Source organism: Macaca thibetana, chromosome 4 (genome assembly GCF_024542745.1).
Source record: "Macaca thibetana thibetana isolate TM-01 chromosome 4, ASM2454274v1, whole genome shotgun sequence".
NCBI lineage: Eukaryota > Metazoa > Chordata > Mammalia > Primates > Cercopithecidae > Macaca > Macaca thibetana.
In genome coordinates, this window is record NC_065581.1 from 98755148 (window position 1) to 98776067 (window position 20920).

General features: G+C 34.0%; 1 protein-coding gene across 8 annotated transcripts in view; it reads left to right on the forward strand.

Annotated features, from left to right (window-relative positions):
- The window catches only part of GRIK2 (glutamate ionotropic receptor kainate type subunit 2), a 704801-nt gene that overhangs the window by 278253 nt on the left and 405628 nt on the right, over positions 1-20920 (forward strand). For all 8 annotated transcript variants that reach the window (XR_007724833.1, XR_007724834.1, XM_050786670.1 and 5 more), the window contains 3 exons: positions 10403-10584; positions 16366-16419; positions 20009-20182. Coding sequence is in view for 6 of the 8 variants with exons in the window: in XM_050786670.1 (XP_050642627.1) it covers positions 10403-10584; positions 16366-16419; positions 20009-20182 (410 nt within the window). In the remaining 2 variants the exon portion in view is untranslated. The remainder of the gene's footprint in view (positions 1-10402; positions 10585-16365; positions 16420-20008; positions 20183-20920) is intronic.

Consider the following 20920-nt stretch of genomic DNA (forward strand, 5'->3'; position numbering starts at 1 on the left):
GCCAGTGTATTAGTTAGAGTCCTAGCAGAAAGTAAAATTCACTTAGATGGTTTTAATGAAAACATTTTGATAAAGATACCCCTTACAGGACTCCAGGCAAGATTTGGAGATCAAATAGGGCCTGTTGAGGCACGTATATACCAGCACACCCTGGGATCCAAAGGAAAAGCAGTTAACAGAACCAATGGAAAGGGTTAACGTGTGCCAAGCACAGTACTAAGTGATTTGTGTGCATTAGCTCATTTGGTTTTTCCTATATGGTAATAATTATTATGATCAAACGCTTATAAGGGAGAAAACTAAAGTTTAAAACATTAAAATACCTTTGTCTATATTTGTTCAGGAGAGAGTTAATGAACTGGGATTCAGCCTGAATCTACCTGCCACAGGCTGCCATGGCACTTACATGATTCCAAAATTTGACATTGCTATGCCACATATAAGATCATCCCATGGGTTTCAGCCCCTCTCCATGACTTACCTACAAAAGGGAGTCTACTTAGTAACTCTCCCACTTAGGCTTTCCTGGGAGGCTTCTGCTTTGCTAGATCAGGGTTGTGAGCATTTCTGGTATGAAAGTTTACAAATGGGAGTGGAGTAGGAAAAAAAAAAAAAAAAAAAAAAAAAAAAAAAAACACGTAATGGCCAAATTCTCCTGTGGAAGGAAGTTAGGGCAGAGATAAATTAAACTTCCAGGAAAACAGAAGCAAAGGAAGTATGTGTGTGTATGTTTCTAAGAGTGTACACACATACACACGTACATGTATTAAGTATCAAAGTGTGGTTTCAGGATTTGGGTGTGTTTGAGAAGAGAAAAAAGTACAAGATTTTAGTTGCAACTGACTATAGATTTGTACACTTTTAAAATGTTTTCATGGAATTGTAAAGGTCTGAATTCCTGTTGGGATTCTATTTATTTGAATGTATCATGGTTCAAAGTTATCATGTGTGTCCTGGCTTCAAAGAGAACATAGTGTCTAGAATGTATCGTCTATACTGTATTACTATTATGATTTTTGTTACAAAGCGTGGAAGGGCGTTGCCATTAATAAAACAATATAATGGATGTGATTCAATATCATTAAAAAATAAGCAAGAGATTTTAATATGGGGATAGCCATTATATAATACCACCGTGCCTATCCCACCACCTGGGGTCAGATCCCATATTGAAACATGGCCCTAGACACAGAACTGGACTCAGAAACATTCTTGGCACAGGGTTTCATTTAGCTACAAATAATCAATTGACCCTGACATGCAAATTAAAACTCATTTGCCACTTGATTTATAATGTATCAAGCTAAAATGTTTTAACATGTTCTGGGTCTTCAATTTATTAGGTTGTATCATAATTTTAAAATAAAGAAAATTTCAAAGAAAAAAGGCAATATCTCTGTAAAAATTAGCATTCAGACTTGAGTCTGTCACAAGGAGACTAGCCCTCCAATTCTATTTTGCATAGCTTTCTTTTCCTCCTCTGAGAAGGTGAACAACTCTTTGAAGATTTCCTTTCATTTCCCTTTCTCTTCTCTCTTATTTCTCTAAGCCCCAATTATCTCTGTTTTCAATGTTCTCTGTACTGAACAAATCCACATCACCACCCACCTCCAGAAGGAGAGAATGGCTGATAAAAATTTGGAGATTGGATTTTGTTTCAGTGCCAATCTACTACTCGTGTCAAACCATTTTAAATTTTCTCATTATAGTTAGCTCTCTTCTCTATTTTTACAGCATTACCATACATTACAAAATCCATAGCTGGTACATATGCACTATTTAGTTAGCCTTAAAACATTTCTGTAGCCCACATACATTCTAATAAAATTAACTCTTTGAAATGCCATGGTTTGACTTCTCAATAAATTATTATCTTTTCTCAACTGAAAAAAAAAGATGATGATCAAACAAGGAATGTAGGTGAATAATTTTTGTGTAGCTTATAATACAATGCATTTTGGGTTGAGTCTGAGCTTGCACAAAGACTGACTGAAGTGATAAATAGGCCTGATGATTAAGCCAGATGGCAAATCACTAGTTTGTATAGCTGCTGAAACGAATACCTAGGTATGGGAGGAAACCTGGGACTCCCTTCCTGTGGATAGGGTAGAAGAGGCCTGCCATAGAGGTGGTGTGATTAATCTCTAGAAGAGAGTGCCGGCTGCAATGTGCATAAATGGCTACTCCTGGATTCTCCTTAAAAGTTAAATTGATGACAGTCTCTTAAAAGAGCAGCTCAGCCCTCTGTCCCTGTAAGATAAAGACAAACCTTGATTTCAGCTACTACTGAAATAAGTGAAAGTAGAAAAAGGTTAAAAATAACAGTACTGTACTCTTAGTGAAGGAATTAAAGGTAATAGAAGGTTACTCATCTACAAAGTATAGGGATAATTGCAATGTGGTGCCTTTTGTTGTTGTTGTTGTTAGAAGATTTTTTTTTTTTTTTAATTATTTTTTTAATTTATTTATTATTATTATACTTTAAGTTGTAGGGTACATGTGCATAACGTGCAGGTTTGTTACATATGTATACTTGTGCCATGTTGCTGTGCTGCACCCATCAACTCGTCATTTACATCAGGTATAACTCCCAATGCAATCCCTCCCCCCTCCCACCTCCCCATGATAGGCCCCGGTGTGTGATGTTCCCCTTCCTGAGTCCGAGTGATCTCATTGTTCAGTTCCCACTGTTAGAAGATTTTGTGGAGCCCATCTGTGCAGATTGTTTCTTTTTTACTATCATTACATCAATTAATTACATTAAGGAAGAAGGGGACACTTTAATTAAAAGGCTGTTTTAAGGAGTTATAATTCTACTCTGTCATTAAATAATTTAACAACTTAAGCACCAAATTTGTTAATAAAGAATAATTCTGAAAATGTTTGTTTGCAAATTATTTATATTAACCACATTTTCAGCAAAATGAATTTTACTTTTTTATTTCATCAAATCAAAGTGTCCATTGATTTCTTCATTTTGACCAATGGACTGTAGGATAGGAAGACATATAAACCATCTCAATTATTTTAAGAGTCTTATTTTATCCTAAAAGAGAAAGAAAAACATCTCATTTTCCAAAGTATGCATATTTGCTTGTGTATGATGTGTCTGATTAGGGTAATCTTTTCTGAAATTGGCATTTTTAGAACATGATGAGTTGCAAACAGAAGATATGGCTGGTGAAAAGATGGATAGAGACCCACAGAAATACATATATAGCCAATAATGTAATTAAAAAACATTGCTGCTACTTAAGTTCCATACTTCTTTGGATAAAAACCTTCATCCACATAAGTTACACTACAGGAATGCCTGCCTGTATTTCACATAAAATGGGTGGGTAAACATCTATTTTTTGCATGTCTTGAATGCATCTTTCTTTTTGTCAGCCATCTTCCCTTCTTCCAGAGTGTGCTAAATAATAGAATTCAGAGACTTGTATCTAGATGTTGGGGAATAAAGAAAGCAAAGGATTAAGAATGAAAATAAATATGAAAATATGAGAAATAATATGGGGCAGAACAAGGGAGGCTTAGAAGCTAAGAGAAGATTCTAAGCAACTCCTGGTGCAGGAGTTGATGGAAAGTGAAAATTTAAAAATAATGATTCTATGTTCTGTGTTTAAAGAGTTCTCTAGACTGTTTCTGTCTGATTGAAATAGTGAGCCATTTTTTTGAACATGGAATGTGAAAAGCATTATAGAAACTACTTTTGTATTAAAAAAAATGCCAGATTCAAATTGTATCTCATGCAGTTGAAGACTGAATAAATAATATCTAGAATCAGTGTCTTACACATAGTGGATATACAAAAAATTTATGTGGAATGAATGAATGAAGACAACATTTCACTCAAATTTTCAAGTAGGAGATGGCGAGTCCTACTAGTAGTGAGGTTTTTATATTTGTTTTCATTCTTCAATATTATTCCCCAGGGAAGCTGGCAAACTGAAATCTGTTACATTAATGCCAGCAGAAATGTATAAGCGTGAAGAGAATAAGTAAATATTTATTGTACCTGATGGCTCAATGGACTATCCACATGAGCTTTTAAGAGACTTGAAAATACTTGGCAATATTTATCCTTAGGATAAACTCTACAAAAACTACTTGTGGATATTATGTTCAGAAAATTTCTATTTTGGGGTCAGTTGAGCTTTTTCGATTAAAAACTGGTGAGCTAATATGTAACTATATAGCTCCTTTCCTTTGATATTGAGTTAATTTCTTAATTTTTTTTTAATTCTAATGTTAGGTTTTCTATCTAAATCAGTGTCAAAATATCCAAAAATAGAGATAGTGGCTAGTGCATTTTTAATACAATATTTTCCCATGTTAGCCAATATAATCATGACAAATTGCCATTTATTGAGAGTCTAATATATGCCAGTTTATTTTTCAGTGTTTTACATGTTAAACCATAGATCATTTTACCTTCTTATAGAGAAAAATACATCAAAACTGAGAGTAATATAGTGCCTTGCGCAAAGCCACATGGATTATAAAGTTTTGAACTGAAATTCAAACCCAACACCCCAGCTATAATAGACAAAATCCCCCAAATTTACATTTGTCTCTCACAATATCTTGTGAGGTAAGTAGGGCAAAAGCAATTTTATATTCTTTGTTCACCTAGGATTGCTATTTGATTATTCTGCATTTATGGAAATAATTTGGTGAGAATGATAGAAATTTAAAGTAGGAACGATTTAGGGGTAATCTAAATTAGCAATTCCTAGACATTTTAGTTTTAGTATTACTTTACATCCTTAATAATTATTGAATATCTCTAAAAGCATTTGAAATATGTGCTATATTCCTTGATACCATATTAGCAATAAAAATTGGAACATTAAATTCATTATTAGTTGTTTAATAATAATAATGGTAAACTACCCGTTCATGCAAATATTATATTTTTATGATAAGTACCTAGATGTTCCAAAACAAAACAAAACAAAAAAACAGTGAGAAGGGTAGCATTATTTTATATACTTATAAGTCTCTTTACTATTTAGTTTAATGGGAGGCAGCTGGATTTTTGTATCTGCTTCCTCATTCAGTCTGTTGTAACCTCACATATCCGGTAACTTCTGGAACATTCCACTGCACATGTATGAGAGAATGGAAGTTAAAACAACAACAACAAAAAAAAAAAAAAAAAAAAAAAACAAGTGCCAGGCACAGTGGGTTATGACAGTGATCTCAGCACTTTGGGAGGCTGAGGCAGGTGGATCATGAGGTCAGGAGTTTGAGACCAGCCTGGCCAACAGGGTGAAACCCTGTCTCTACTAAAAATACAAAAATTAGCCAGGTGTGGTGGTGGGCTTCTGTAATCCCAGCAACTGGTGAGGCTGAGTCAGGACAATTGTTTGAACCCAGGAGGCGGAGGTTGTAGTGAGCCAAGATCGCGCCATTGCACTCCAGCCTGGTTGAGAGTCTGAGAATATGTCTCAAAAACAAACAAACAAACAAACAAAAACCAACTACTTAGTATTATTTTTAAAAAAATAGCTGGACTTTAGGGACCCTTCTGAAGGGTACAGGTGTCTGTGGAGCCACTTTGAGAGCTGCTGATCTAGATAAAAGTTTCATTTAGAAGACATGGAAATTAAGATGTCTCATGGATCTGCTACTGATGATCGATTAGAGAGGGGCTGATACTTTCCTACAAAGGTATTAGATACGGCTAGGGTGGATGCTAAAACTATATTATGGAAACATATGAGGATGATTTCGAGTGGAGGTTGTATGTTACCTCCCTCCCACTGATGGCACAACAACTAATCCCCACAACCCTACTGAAACTACCCTTGCCTGGAACAGCAATGATCTTGTTAAATTCAATAAACATTTTTTAAAAAGTGCTTACTGAGATTTGTTTGTTAGCAGCCCTTGACATGGCTGATCACTCCCTTCATTTTGACTCAACTGTATGATCCTCTCATGATCTCACACTCAGTGAAAGCACCCTCTCTCTCCAGATGCCCAGCCAGAAGTCAGAAACTTCCCACACTCTGATCTCTTCATCACCAAGTGCTCTCAATCATCTTTTCTTATAAATATCTTGGTATTCCATCCACTTTTTTTTTCTGCCTGATATTTTGCCCTGAATATGCATCTTACCTCTCTTGCATTATCACTACTATCTTCTAACTATTTCATCTTATTCCTTATTTTTATATGTTTTCTTTTTCCAGATTTTATTTTAGTTTCCAGGTGTGCATGTGCAGGTTTGTTACATGGGTAAATTCTGTGTTGTGGGGGTTTGGTGTAGACATAATTTTGTCACCCAAGTAATCAACATAATACCAATAGACAGTTTTTCAGTCATTAGTTCACTTGGAATAATGAACCCCAGCTCTGTCTATGTTGTTGCAAAGGCCATGGTCTCATTTTTATGGCTGTGTAGCATTCCATGTTTATATGTACCACATTTTCTTTATCCATTCCACCACTGATGAGTATCTAGGTTGATTTCACATCTTTGCTATCATGAATAGTGCTGCGATGAACATACACATGAATGTTTTTTAATGGTAGAATGATTTCTATTCCTTTGGATATATACCCATTAATGGGATGGCTGAGTTGAATGGTATTTTAAGTTCTTTGAGAAATCTCCAGACTGCTTTCCAGAATGGCTGAACTAATTTACATTCCCACCTTTTCTCCACAACCTCACCAGCATGTTACTTTTTGACTTTTTAATAATAGTCATTCTGAATGGAATGGAAAATATTTGCACACTATGCATCTGACAAAGTTCTCATTTCCAGAATCTACAAGGAACTCAACTCCACAAGCAAAAAATAAACAACCCCATTTAAAAATGGGCAAAGGACAGGAAAAGACACTTCTCAAAAGAAGACTTACATGTGGCCAACAAGCATATGAACCGATGCTCAATATCACTAATCATCGGGGAAATGCAAATCAAAACCACAATGAGATACCATCTCACACTAGCCAGAATGGCTTTTATTAAAAAGCCAACTATTTCTTTCCCCGGTTCTTCTCATCAGTCCTCCATATCTGAGCAGTTCTTTTGAATTACAGATTCCAAGTGGGCACTTTTCACAGCTCTTAGGTTAAAGCCCCAATTCTTTCAAGTATTTTACAAAAACTTCTGAAGCAGCCCCATGCTTGCATCTACAGCTGGGCTTGTCATTGATTCTTCTTTGCTTCATAAGATTCTCTGCCCTGCTCCCTCACTTCCATGACAGTATATCAAAACTGTTTATTCTTCTATGCATTCCTTCTACTCCTTCTCTTTTTATTCAAATATTAACTTAGGTGTCACCTCCTTTGGAGTAATTTCCCCTGAGTCCTCCCACTCTGAGTTAGATTATCCTGCTATATGATCCCTCGATGATGTGTCCTTTCCAACCAAAATATTATTTGCCACTCTTCATTTGTAATTACTTGCCTAATATCATTTTCCCCTGTATACTTTTAGTATTGTGTGCACAGAAACTTCATCTGATTTTATCTTTCTACAGTGGAAAAATAAACAACCCCATTAAAAAATGGGCAAAGAACATGAAAGACACTTCTTGAAATTATTCTACTCAATATTGAAAACAATGTTGGACCTATAGTAAGAAGATTATAAGTCATACGCATTTGTTAGATGCAGGATTAAATGAATATTGGGTTTTTTTCCTCTCTTTCCACTTAGTTGTATTTATGGTTTTCTGACTCACCTTTATGAAGTTGAGAATCATGCTTTGAATTAATTATTTTATTGTCCTGTTAGTATAATATAGTTACTATCCTGTATGACTGCTGTGCCAAAGTGGTTCAAAGACTGGCATTCGCATGACATTTACCTAAAACCAGGTGAAACCAGGCCTATATTTGAAAATTGGCCTCATTCTTTTGGGACCAAGAACGTCATCTGGGAAGATTGGTTAAAATATGCATGCATGAGTTCTATCCACTGAAGATTCTGAATTGATTGTTGAGATTGTAAGCAGCTCCACAGATTACTGACATGCCTTCCAAAGTTTAGGAACTACTGCCTTGCTGCAAGAATACACTGGTTTATTTACAAACAGTAGTTAAAGAGTTACCTTGTAAAATGTACTCTAATTTAGTAGCAGAGCACTCCCTTGTGCAAAGAAATGTATAGTTTTCTGTACATATATGTTTGGAAGGATGTCATAGCCGAACATTAAACTCTAGCAGATGTTACAAGTTCAAGTATCTATTTTTGTTTCTGTACAGTTCAATGTTAACACGTGTACTCATTAAACACATCTTAATTCTCTAGAACTTATTGTAGTATGTTTAATGGATACATTTAATATCAATTTTTTATGTAGTATTTCTTTAAATAACATTAGTAAATATTTAAATTTGCAAAACAAAATGTGATAATACTATTTTACCATGCAATTTTTGCAGCTGTTATGTGTAGAAGCTGTTACGTGTAGAATTTGACATGGTAAAATTCTAAAATAACTTACAGTGAAGCAAGTTTATGGGGCCATGTGTTTTTAAATCAAAATACACCAAGTATATTTGTGAATTCACATTTTTATTGTTAATTGATATGCAATAATTTTGCATATTTATGGGGTATAATGTAATTTTTGAAACATGTATATATGTACTGATGAAATTAGAGTAATTAGCATATCCATTATGTTGAACATTTATCATTTATTTGTGATGAGAACAAAATCTTCTCTTCTAGCTATTTTGAGGTAAATAAAACCTTATTGTTAACTGTAGTAATCCTTCTAAGCAATAGGACACCAGCATTTATTCTTCCTTTCTAATTGTAACTTTGTACCCACTGACCATCCCCTCTCCATCCCTCTCTTTCCTCTACCCTCCTGCTTATTTTTATTTATATTTATTCTTGTTTTCAAAAAAGTTAAGTAGCAGGTATGTATACATGCATACAGACAACATGTGCGCCCGTGCACACACATACACACACTCAAGAAAAAGAAAGGAGAAAGAGACAGTTTCTGATTTTTTATAAATATTTTGCTTTATTGTTGTTTGTCATACTGTATTGATGAAGGTAGTTTTTCAGAGAAAATAGAAATAGAGAGATAATAACATAGAGATGAGATTTTTAAGAGATAAGAAGAGAGTAGAAGGAGAAAAGAAAATTGCTTCATTTGATCCAAGCTACAGTTGAATTGGATGATCTTTTTTTCTTTTCACACTCTTTTATATAGTGGATCTTTTGTGTCAGTTCTTTAATGTGTTTCATTACTTGAAGATTGTGTAAAGGAATACATTCAATAATTTGTCCCTTATTTTAAAATGCATGACAGTTATATGACTTATTAGAAATTTATCCATTAATGTGATATATTTTTAACTTAATTATCAGGTACTTCTCTAGGAGAATGCTTACTTTATAAATGTATGCAGGTATATTTACTTTTTTTTTTTTTTTTTTTTTCCTTTTTGTGGAGAACGGGGTCTCGCTATATTACCCAGGCAGGTCTCGAACTCCTGGGCTCAAGCTATCTTCCCGCCTCTGCCTCCCTGAGAGCTGGGATTACAGGCATGAGCCACCGCGCCCGGCATATTTACTTTTTAATTTAATGCTATTAACTAGAAAACAATACAAAAATTGTTAGCTTTATATTTTAAAATAATTGTGGTTCAGGCTATTTAAAATCTATTTTATTAAGGAAAGTTATTTCATTGTTACATATAAACAACTTGTATTTTCAGATTATTCACCAGAGCATTACTTGTTACTGACGATGAAAATGAAGTGACCAAAGTTTCTAGTAATAGAGAATAGTTACATAAATTAGGTGCGTGATAAAACACAGTGTTCATTAAAGGCAAACTAGAATAATAATCACTGACTTACAAGGCCCTCTAAGGCATTATCACAAAACAATTATTAATGTAAAATACAATACAAACAAAGCTATATGTGTACATGTGTAAATGCACAGAAAGTGTTATGGAAAAACAGTATTTCAAGACATTAATAGTGACAACCTGCAAGGGAGTAAAACTGGGATATAAAGGGACACTATTTCACCCTATGTACTTTTATACATTTAAGTTATTTATATTAACTTTTAGTCATGTGTTTCTTTCATAACTTGAAAAATGCCTTAAAGAATTTCAGAAATGTTTAACAAAAATAACAGAGGATATGGGGTTCCTTTGAAAGAGGAATTTCAACAGTTGCATCATTGAATACACTTATACATGGTCAAGAAAATTATGCATTCTTGGCCGTATCAAACTATCTCATGTCATTTATAATATACAAACCTACTATGTAACCACAAAAATTAAAATTAAACAAATAAGAAGAAAATCATGCATTCTAATGAGTATTTTCTGATTCTTTGTCCTACTCTATTTTTTATCCCTAATATTCTTTTTTTTTTTTCCATTTTAATTGAAGGTCTCATTCGTTTGCAAGAGCTCATCAAAGCTCCATCAAGGTACAATCTTCGACTCAAAATTCGTCAGCTACCTGCTGATACAAAGGATGCAAAACCCTTACTAAAAGAAATGAAAAGAGGCAAGGAGTTTCACGTAATCTTTGATTGTAGCCATGAAATGGCAGCAGGCATTTTAAAACAGGTAACCTTTAAATTATTTCAATTCTTGCTTTCTTCATAAACTTGTACTTACAATATGATCTTCTTTGAAATCAAAATGTTATTGTTATACAATCAATTATATAACAACCTTGATGTAATTTTGTAATAGAAAGTCTGACAATTGCTTTTAATTAATTGTCTTAAAAGAAAAGTAATGTAAACAGTGATGATCTTCAAAACAGGTTGTTTGAAGTTTGGAAGTTATTTTCAAATGACTGCAATGCTGTTGGTTAATGAGATAGTTGATTAACGAGATAGTTATTTCTTTCTGTTTCGAAATGAGGGAAGGAACTAAGAGTCAACCATTGAGCAGCTCTCTCATTACAATCAACCAGTAGGAAAAAGATGTAATAGATTTACCATTTACCTGGTATCTACTATAAGAGACTTTACATATTTGATCTTATTTCATCATCACTACAAAAAAAAGAAAAAAAAAAGGTGGGACTGTCTCTAATTTACAGACAAACTGAGTCCCAAAATGAATAAGTAACTTGACCAATGTCAAGCAACAAGAATATAGCAGAGGGATTGATATCCAACCTAATGATGTTAACACGTATTCATTCCAGAATAAAGCATTGCCTGACAAAAACCAACCAAAAAAACAAACAAACAAAATCTTCTAAATCAATCAGACAAAACAATTTGTAGCTGTGAAATCTTTTAGTATTATGTCAGCATTATTCAGACCTAACAGCAAACTGGAAAACAGAAATCATTATCAGTCCATATCTTACAGATGAAGGAACTGAAGTTGGGAGTTAAATGGCCAGAACAAGACCATACACTTACTATGTAGTAGAGCTTGGATTTGAACACAAATTTTTGGATTTTGTTTCTTAAACTCTTTTATGCACACTGAGCTGACACCTTGGTAGCTTGGAACTAGTCAGCTGTTTAGAAATCTCTCATGTATAGGATAAAATATTTCTACTGGAGAGCTACGCAGATTCAGATGTCAAATTATATCCCGTTAAATATAACTGCCAATAGTAAATTAACATGGTTAATTTATTAAGCAGATGTTTATTCCATATTCCAATATAAATGCTGATTTTCACAGTAAAATATTTAATTAGATTTGAAAAATTGCTATAGTTTTATCTTTGGATAATAAAACGTGAGGGTTTTGGGTTTTTTTTTTTTTTTTTTTTTTTTTTTTTTTTTTTTTTTTTTTTGGCAATGAATAAAACAATGCACTGAACCACTGAACTCTAGAGTCAAGATTTAGTTTCACATAATTCCCAAACAATTCTTGATCATGGTTAGAATACACAGGCTTGGAAAGGAGACCTTTCCTTCACTCCTGGAGTGAGTGGCACTGAGCTATTTCAGTGACAGAGCTTTGGTATGCTTTCTTCAGACTTCTAGTAAGTATATAAATGATCTGTTGTCTTATCTCTAAAGAACTAACTCTGACTATTTTGCTATCTGGAAGGTGAGAAGCCTGTCAGCTTTAAAAATCAAATTTGCTTCCTGCCTTCTATTAGATATATTTATTATTTTAAACATGTTTTCTTTGCAAACATGCTTTGCTTACAAAATGAAAATAGAAATAATAGAATATTTAAATACATATAACAGAAAAATGTAATTTTAACAATGTCAGTAGATGAAAAATTAGAATATAGGTAAAATGAGAATATGAAAATTAAGATGAAGCCAGAGTGACATTATTATAGAGAATGCATCCTCTGAGGTCCTGCACTGGAAGACCACAACTATGGTGGTATTATTTTTAACTTTGTCTCACATTTGAATTTTCCAGTTATTCTAGTAACCAAGAAGAAAGCAAATAGCTTCTAGGAAATTCAGTAGTGCATTTAATAGGGTCCTATTTTGTGACTTGGGAAATTTTTCTGAGATTCCTGAACATTCACTGATGTTGGAACTCCTAAGACATGGTATAGGAGTTGAAGAGAAAAAAAAAGATGAGCTTTCAGCTAGTCTGGCTTCATCCAAAAATGAATATTAGGACTATCCAGGAAAAGAAATGGCCATAATCAGTTTATTCTTGTGTGTTTTTTTGTGTAATTTATTTAACTTTTTAATTTAAACTGATTCAGCTTTTAATAATTATTGAACAACAGAGAATTTGAAGTTTTCCTGCTAGAAAGCTTTAAAAGTGAGTGGAGCTTGGGGTTGACCAGATTTCCTTTGACGCAAGTTGAGTACGCTAATTGGCATGCACACCTCCATAGCAGATGATTCTACCTCCATCCAGATTTATCAAAGAAAATACCCTAGGGCAGAGCCAAGATGCTCTGAAGTAAAACCTCACAAGGACATTCTATCACAGGGAAAAAATAGTAATCAGGAACTTCAAAGTTTAGATCGGAGAGTGTGAAATAAAAACTTTTAGCCTGGAAAAAATGTAAAAGAAAATGCTAATAAAATCCTATAGCAGCAAGAAGTAAAATAAAATAAAAATTGAAGAAATGCGTATAGGCCCCCCTCCTATTGTTGACCTTGAGCAATATAATTTCTGGATCTTACTTGAAAAATAAACTGGTTGCAAATTATGTGCCTAAATAACTGCATGTGTTAATTTGTCATGTAGCGTTGTTAACACTACACCAGCTTAATGCTGAGATTTCTAATAATATTTTGATTTTAATTTAATCTGTAGTATTTCTTTTAAAAGAGATGATATCACAACCACTTTTATGTTGAGGCAATTGTTATATTATTTGTGCATAAAAAGATGCTGATTTTATTCTCTCTAATGTGTTTGAAGTGTGCATACAATTCATTTAAAAGTAGCAGTAAGACATGCTATAATTAAAAGCAGGTCCAGAGCAAGTTATTAAAAAAAAATTCCTACTGGAAATTATTAACTAATCTTTTAAGAGAGTATTCCTGTTGTTCATTTTTTTTTTTTTTTTTTGAGTAAGGTTACAATGTAGGCACTTAATCAAAAATAACTATTATTTCTACCTCCAACTTTTTTTTTTTTTTTTTGATGGAGTCTGACTCTGTCACCCAGGCTAGAGTGCAATGGTGAGATCTTGGCTCACTGCAATCTCCACCTTCTGGGTTCAAGCAATTCTCTGCCTCAACCTCCTGAGTAGCTGGGATTACAGGAAGCTGCCTCCATGCCCGGCTGATTTTTTGTAATTTTAGTAGAGACGGGCTTTCACCTTCTTGGCCAGACTGGTCTTGAACTCTTGACCTCGTGATCCACCTGCGTTGGCCTCCCAAAGTGCTGGGCTTACAGGCATGAGCCACCGTGCCCGGCCTTCCAGCGTTTTCTACATCATATATCACAGCACATAACTGATCTTTGTTTTCAAAATCAAAAGCTGAGAGAAGGTCAATGAAAGCCAGAAACAGACTTCAATTACCTTTATAGATTTCTTCTCAAGGTGATGAAGAAAAAAACCTGTAGCCATTGGAAATATATATGTCAGAACAAATCATCTTCTTCCCCACCATCTCCTCAACTCCTTCCCCTATACCAAAGCAGAATTTGAGGCCCTTGGCTGAGACGTCCATGTTTTCAAATTTTCAAGGAAGGAATAGGCAAAAATTTTAGAATGCATGGAGTGTTCTACATCTATGGGAATATGAAATATACCACTTTAGAAAATGCCATAGATTCCAAACTCCACATTAGAGACTGGGAGTCCAAGTTTACTCACCGTCTCACTTTGTTGGACAGTTTATTCATTCTTTTCATGTCCCAGTTTCCTTACCTGTAAAATGAACATAATAGTAGGACTGACTTCTAGAGTTTTTATGAGGCTTAAATATGTAATGTGCTCAGAATAGTATCTGACACATTTTAAGCATTATATAAGTATTATTTTTAGTTGTACATCTGAATCATTATTTCTTTCATTTACCTTTATCTCTAGTTCTATACCTATGGATTAAAAAAAAAAATGCCAAGCATAATATTGAGCTGTCATTGAATGGTATTGGAGATAGGGAGCTATCTGAACATATGCATCAGGAGCAATGAATGCCTTCTACAAATATGATATTGTAGATTTGTGTTTAATAAGGAAAATTCTGTCTTATTTTGCTTGAGATGAACATTTAATCCAAATATTGGTTTATATAATTATTACTTATTCAAGAAATATTATTTGGTAATTTGATACCTATATTTCCTGTGCTCAATTCTTTGATGCCACCTTTCATTAACCAATGTTTCTCCCTTTTTAAACATATTTTATACATTCCACATTTTTCACAAATATTTGTTTGTTCTTAAAAGAACTCATATTGCAGAACTACAAATTCTATCCTACCTAACTGGTTAATGCCGACTTACGAGCACAATGCTTTTCTTATTTTTATTTTTAATTGTTGTGGGTACATAGTAGGTGTACGTATTTATGAGATATGTGGGATATTTTGATACAGATATACAATGTGTAATAATTATGTCAGGGTAAATGGGATATCCATCATCTCAAGTATTTATCACTGTTTTTTGTTTGTTTGTTTGTTTGTTTTGAAATGGAGTGTTGCTCTGTCAGTGCAGCCTCAACTTTGGGAGCTCAAGTGGCCCTCCCAACCTCAGCCTCTTGAGTAGCTGGGACTAAAGGCATGTGCCACCATGCCTGGCTGTTTTTTTTCTCTCTCTCTCTTTTTTTTTTTTTTTTTTTTTTTTTTGTAGAGATGGAGTCTTGTTATGTTACTGAGGCTGATCTTGGGCTCAATCAGTCCTCCTGCCTTGGTTTCCCGAAGTCCAGGGATTACAGGTGTGAGACACTGCACCCAGCCAGCATTTATCCTTTATGTTACAAACAATCCATTTATACTCATTTAGCTATTTTAAAATATACAGTTAAATTATTATTGATTATCGTCAACCTGTTGTGCTATCAAATACTAGATCTTATTCCTTCTTTTTTTTTTTTTAGCCCATTAATTTCTATACCCAGAATGTAGCTGAGGCAGCTACTTTGTAAATGAGTTTTTGTAGTTAGTGGCTTGTGGAAGGCTGTTAGATGTACCTGAGAATAATTGTTTCCTACTAAGAACTCTTCATTCAACTAAAAATGCATTGTTTTTTAATTATTCTTGCCAACTGCTGTTCATTGATAAGCAGTTATTTCAAAAGCATTCTCTTATTTTCAGAGAGAAAATGACATGGACACTTGTTATAACTGAAAGTTCTAACCCAAAAGTCCTTGTTTTTAAGATTGACAGTCTAAAATTGATGAGGACTGTAGAAGAGTGAAATAAAACACAGTAATTTGTGACTAGTTTATTAATAACAACAAAAACATTTCTTTAATTATATGTACTTTTTAAATAAGAGTGGTAATTTACATTTCCTTCATTAATGCTATGGAAATGTCTCTAAAGAGCTAAAATAAATGGCTGTTGGCACTGTGTTTTGCGCCACTTTTTTCCTAATTCAGTAATATTGTTCATTAAAATAAAATAAGTTCCTCATTAGGGTATTTGTAGTGAAGACATTACGAATGTAACAAATTAAGATGTGCTAATTTCAGGTTTTGTGTCAAATTTAATGCCTCCTTTAATGTGTTAAGCCATAGCTTTACAATTGCAAACATTCAACTAATAGCTTTTCTGTCTAGAGGATTGCTTCAGAAATTCCTTCAGTAACCACTAATCTTTAACTACTGGGAAAAGATTTAGTTTAACCTAATTGTATGTAACATGAATATTGTGGGTTGATTCTTTATCACATCCATATTTTGTTCTCACTTGAATTATTGAGATATTGTCTTTCCTATAATATATACCTTCAATAATATATATATTTTTAATTTCTTAGGCATTAGCTATGGGAATGATGACAGAATACTATCATTACATCTTTACCACTCTGGTAAGTACTTTATTAAAACAAAATGTTCTGAATTTTATTATTACGACTTTTTCAGATGAAAAATAGGTTTTTAAGTAAGAAGTATTATGACTTAGTGCTTTGTAGTTATATTTTAATTTGATAAGACCCCACCAAAATTATCAGAGAGGATAGCTCTTAATAGAAGTTGATGATTTTGAAATAATATCATTTCAGATATCAATTCAAAATATTGCATGTCTTATTTTTATGTTGCTTTAGAGAACTTTCAGAACATAATGGATCTTGAAATTAGTTTCCTGAGAAATCAGTGCTTTAGAAAAGCACAAATTCAGCCGGGCGCAGTGGCTCACACCTATAATCCCAGCACTTTGGTAGGCCGAGGCAGGAGATTCCCCTGAAGTCAGGAGTTCGAGACCAGCCTGACCAATATGGTGAAACCCCATCTCTACTAAAAATACAAAAATTAGCCAGGCTTGGTGATGGATGCCTGTAGTCACAGCTACTCAGGAAGCTAAGACAGGAGAATTGATTGACCTGGGAGGCGGAGGTTGCAGTGAGCCAAAGTTGTGCCACTGCACTCTAGCCTGGGCGACAGAGCTAGACTCCATCAAAAAAAAAAAAAAAAAAAAAAGACAGAGAAAAGAAAAGCACAAATTCTTATGTTATCTCAGCTCTATTCACTTTTTGAAAATCAGATGTACTGAAGCTGTCCTTTCAGTAGATTAACTTTTCTAATCTGCTTTTGCCTATGTTTTGTTAGACTTCCTTAAAAGTCAGTATGCTTTAATTTGCCATCAGCAAATTGAATGTTACCTTTATATTTTGTTTTCACATACCCACCACACAATTTCCCCTTATTTTGTGTGAAAATCTGACTTTAGCCTATATCAAACTTACTGTTAGCTCCATTTCTTTATCAATACAATATCCTGACCTTTCTTTCTCTATAAAACAGCTGTCTCTACTAATTCTTTCTTCCACATGTCCCAAATATGAGAGTATCTCCAAGTTTGGGCTTCATCCAATCTTATTTTCTCTTCAATTATTTTCTTCAGAACTGGTTTGTATTTAGAGCCTCAGTTATCATCTTTGTTTGAATGAGCTCTAAATGTTCTATGTAATATTCATGAATTACTGTATACTGTAAAACAATTTTAATTGTTGTGCCATTAGATAATTTCAAAATATTTAAACTTCAGTGTCCTCTGAATTGACCCCTCTTTTGATTATCTTAAAAATTTCCACTTTTATTGACTCTTGTGTCACTAACAATATTTTACTGATTTTTCCTTTGTACTGTCTCTAGCATCTATCTTCTCCATTCCCATAATAACCAGTCTAACCAATGTTTTCTCCATTAACTTGAAATTCTTCCAGTTAGTCTCCTTGCTTCCAGGAGTCTTGAAGCTGCCAGATCAGATTATTAAAATTTAATTGATTGCAACAGCTTCCTGTGATGACAACTCTTACTTCCAAAGGAGATTATTCATGCAGTAGGATGTATTTTACTTTTAAATAGCAAAGCTGGCTCTGGCATGTCTCTATCTTACTTCCTAGCAGACAACTTTTTGCAGCTTGTAAGAAGCTTAGTGTTGGGGGTGGAGAGGAAGTGAGAGCATTCCCTCATCAGCAAATGATATTTCAGTGCTGTTACAACTCAGCCTCAGCATAAGCATAAGATTTTGGGGAAATCAAAAGTACCTCTCAATAAGGAAAATAAACGAAACAACTAGTTTAGGATACATAGAACTCATAGGCCTACATTTGAAAGCCTTTTATACTGTGATCCTAATCAAACTTTCCCATTTCCTTTTGCTACTATTCTCCTTTAGGAATTCTCATTTATAGCTGAACTGATGTTCTGATGAGCTGAACTGAATAGGTTTTATGTCTTCTAATTTTTGTGTCTCCACTCATACTTTGAATTCTCTTTTTGCCAATCAATAGCCCAGTCTTTCTTTAATGGCAACTGTAGGGTAGAAAAGATTTCTTTTCCTTACACATCCTGAGGTTCAGGGCTGAGATCTCTAAACAAAAGACAGGTTAACAAGAGAAACACATAAACATTTATTTAATATAAATTTTATGTGACACAAAAGCCATCAGAAATGAAGACTCAAAGAAATTGGAAAATCTAGCTTTTTTTTTTTTTTTTTTTTTTTTGCTTTGGTTTAATAAAGAGTAGTCAGCTATGTAGGAAAATTATTGGACAAAGGGAGGCTGTGATCTAATGGCAATAAATCCAGAAAACTTAGCAAGGCCAATTTGTTCAGATTCTTCATGACCTACAGGTATAGAGTTGGATCCTTCCAGAATGAGAGTCTTATAACCTCCTTTCTGTGGAGGTAGGTCAGAGAATTCTTTTATGGTCCACTTCAGGGGAGAAAGGTGGGATAAAGTCCCAGAGTGACCTTCCTGCTTCTGTGTCTTCTCAATTTCCTATAGCCAAGTACAATATTTGGAGGTAGCATGTTCTGAGCCTCATCACAGCTAAGATCGTATCTGCTCTGTGAAGTTTTTCTTGACCATAAAAATTGAAAATGACCTGTGTTGCTTCTGACTTCTTTTACACTTATGATTTCTACTCTTCTACCACTTAGCATATATTGCCGTGCTTTATTTATTCACCTCTTGAATATATCCTATCTCCTTGGCTAGATTGTAAACATTAAAAAATAAAAACCTAAAGATTCCTATGTTTTTCATAGCACAGACCACAGTTCAGGCCAATGCCAGCTGCTCTCCATTGAATTGTATTCCTGTTATCTAGCCTGTGTAGCTGTATGAGTCTGAGGCAAGCTGTTCCCAGAACCAATGGCATTAATCTTGCCTTGATTCTCAATATTGTCTGTAAGTTCTGAGGGTTAGCTATGCCAACTAGAAAGAGGGCAAAACTCCACATGCTGCATGTTTTCATGATGGCATCCATTCCCATGATAGCTTTGGCCTCATATCTCCTGGGAAAACTAAAGGGCAGAGCAGAGCATTCCCTATATACAGACTAGAAAGGGCAACAGACATAAAGTGTTTATTGGGAACTTATGGTGAAGTTCCTAGGTGTGAGACATGAAATGAAGGAACTGCATTGTTTCTGTGACCAAAAAGGCTAGCCTTCTAAACATTTTTTCCACACCTTTCATATAGTTTTCATTAGTTAGAAGCCGTATTTTGTGACTTGCTTTCTAAAAACAGCAATCAAACAAAGAAACACTGACAAAACAAAATTTTAAAAACAGAAATAACCAGGTGAGGAAGCAGGGCACAGAAAAAATTAAAGTAAAATATTAATACATAAAATAAGGGCAAGCTATCCTAAACACAGAAAACTATTGCAAATCTTAGATGTAAGTTAATAAGAGCCCATTGTTTCACTGGTAGATTTAGAATAAAATATATACATAGATTTTTACATCCAGAGCATATATCTCTGCAATGCCAAAGCATCAGGACAGTCTATTTGAATCTTGGTGATTTCTGATGTGTAACATCACTTGACACGATGGTGTTAAGTGACCTAAGGGAACCAAAAGTAAGTGACTATTTCAATAATACATGCCTGTGAAGATACTCTGTCGATAATAACAACACAATAACATTTGTCTTTCAGGACCTCTTTGCTCTTGACGTTGAGCCGTACCGATACAGTGGTGTTAATATGACAGGGTTCAGAATATTAAATACAGAAAATACCCAAGTTTCCTCCATCATTGAAAAGTGGTCAATGGAACGATTGCAGGCACCTCCGAAACCCGATTCAGGTTTGCTGGATGGATTTATGACGGTATGAATACCCACTTAAAGATCAGTTTGTGTGTTTCTAAATAGTATTGCATACATATTAACTTCTGGGTCCAAACTTCAGTTTAATTGTTTGATATTAAAAGCACAATCTCAGAGCTACAACGCAAATAATTTTATTAACAATTTTAAAAATCAATTTTGTATGAAAAACTTACGCTTCCATCCAAGTGTCTCAAAAGCCGTTACAATTATCACCAGGGTACTACAACATAGGAATTTCTATAAAGTTAGTTCCCTACATGGAAGAAATGAGAGACTGAAAAGAAGACATTAATCTGATAGTTATCCTTCTGATCTCACCTATCAATATATGAATACTCTTCAACATGATGATTTCTGATATCTGGTGTTATATAAATGACTTATGTCACACAGAACACACAAAATTCTCCCATGAGCTTACTCACTCTTTAAGGCTGAAGACTAATCAATAATCACATTTGTAATTTACAAGTCCCAGTTTAAACCTCTAGAAGATGCACTATTGCATAAACTATAAAAGAAGGGTATATTCTTACATAACTTCATTGTTTATGCTAAACAACTTTAGCTGTTTATGCTATTGTTTATACCAGTGCTTACAATAAAAATCTAATAGCAAGGCATACATAATTTTAAGTTTTCTTATACCGTGTCCTCCAAAAGACAGGTAAAAATCAATGTTATTAGTTTGTTTAAGCCACTATGTAAAAATATTATTTTTAAATAAGTAATCAAT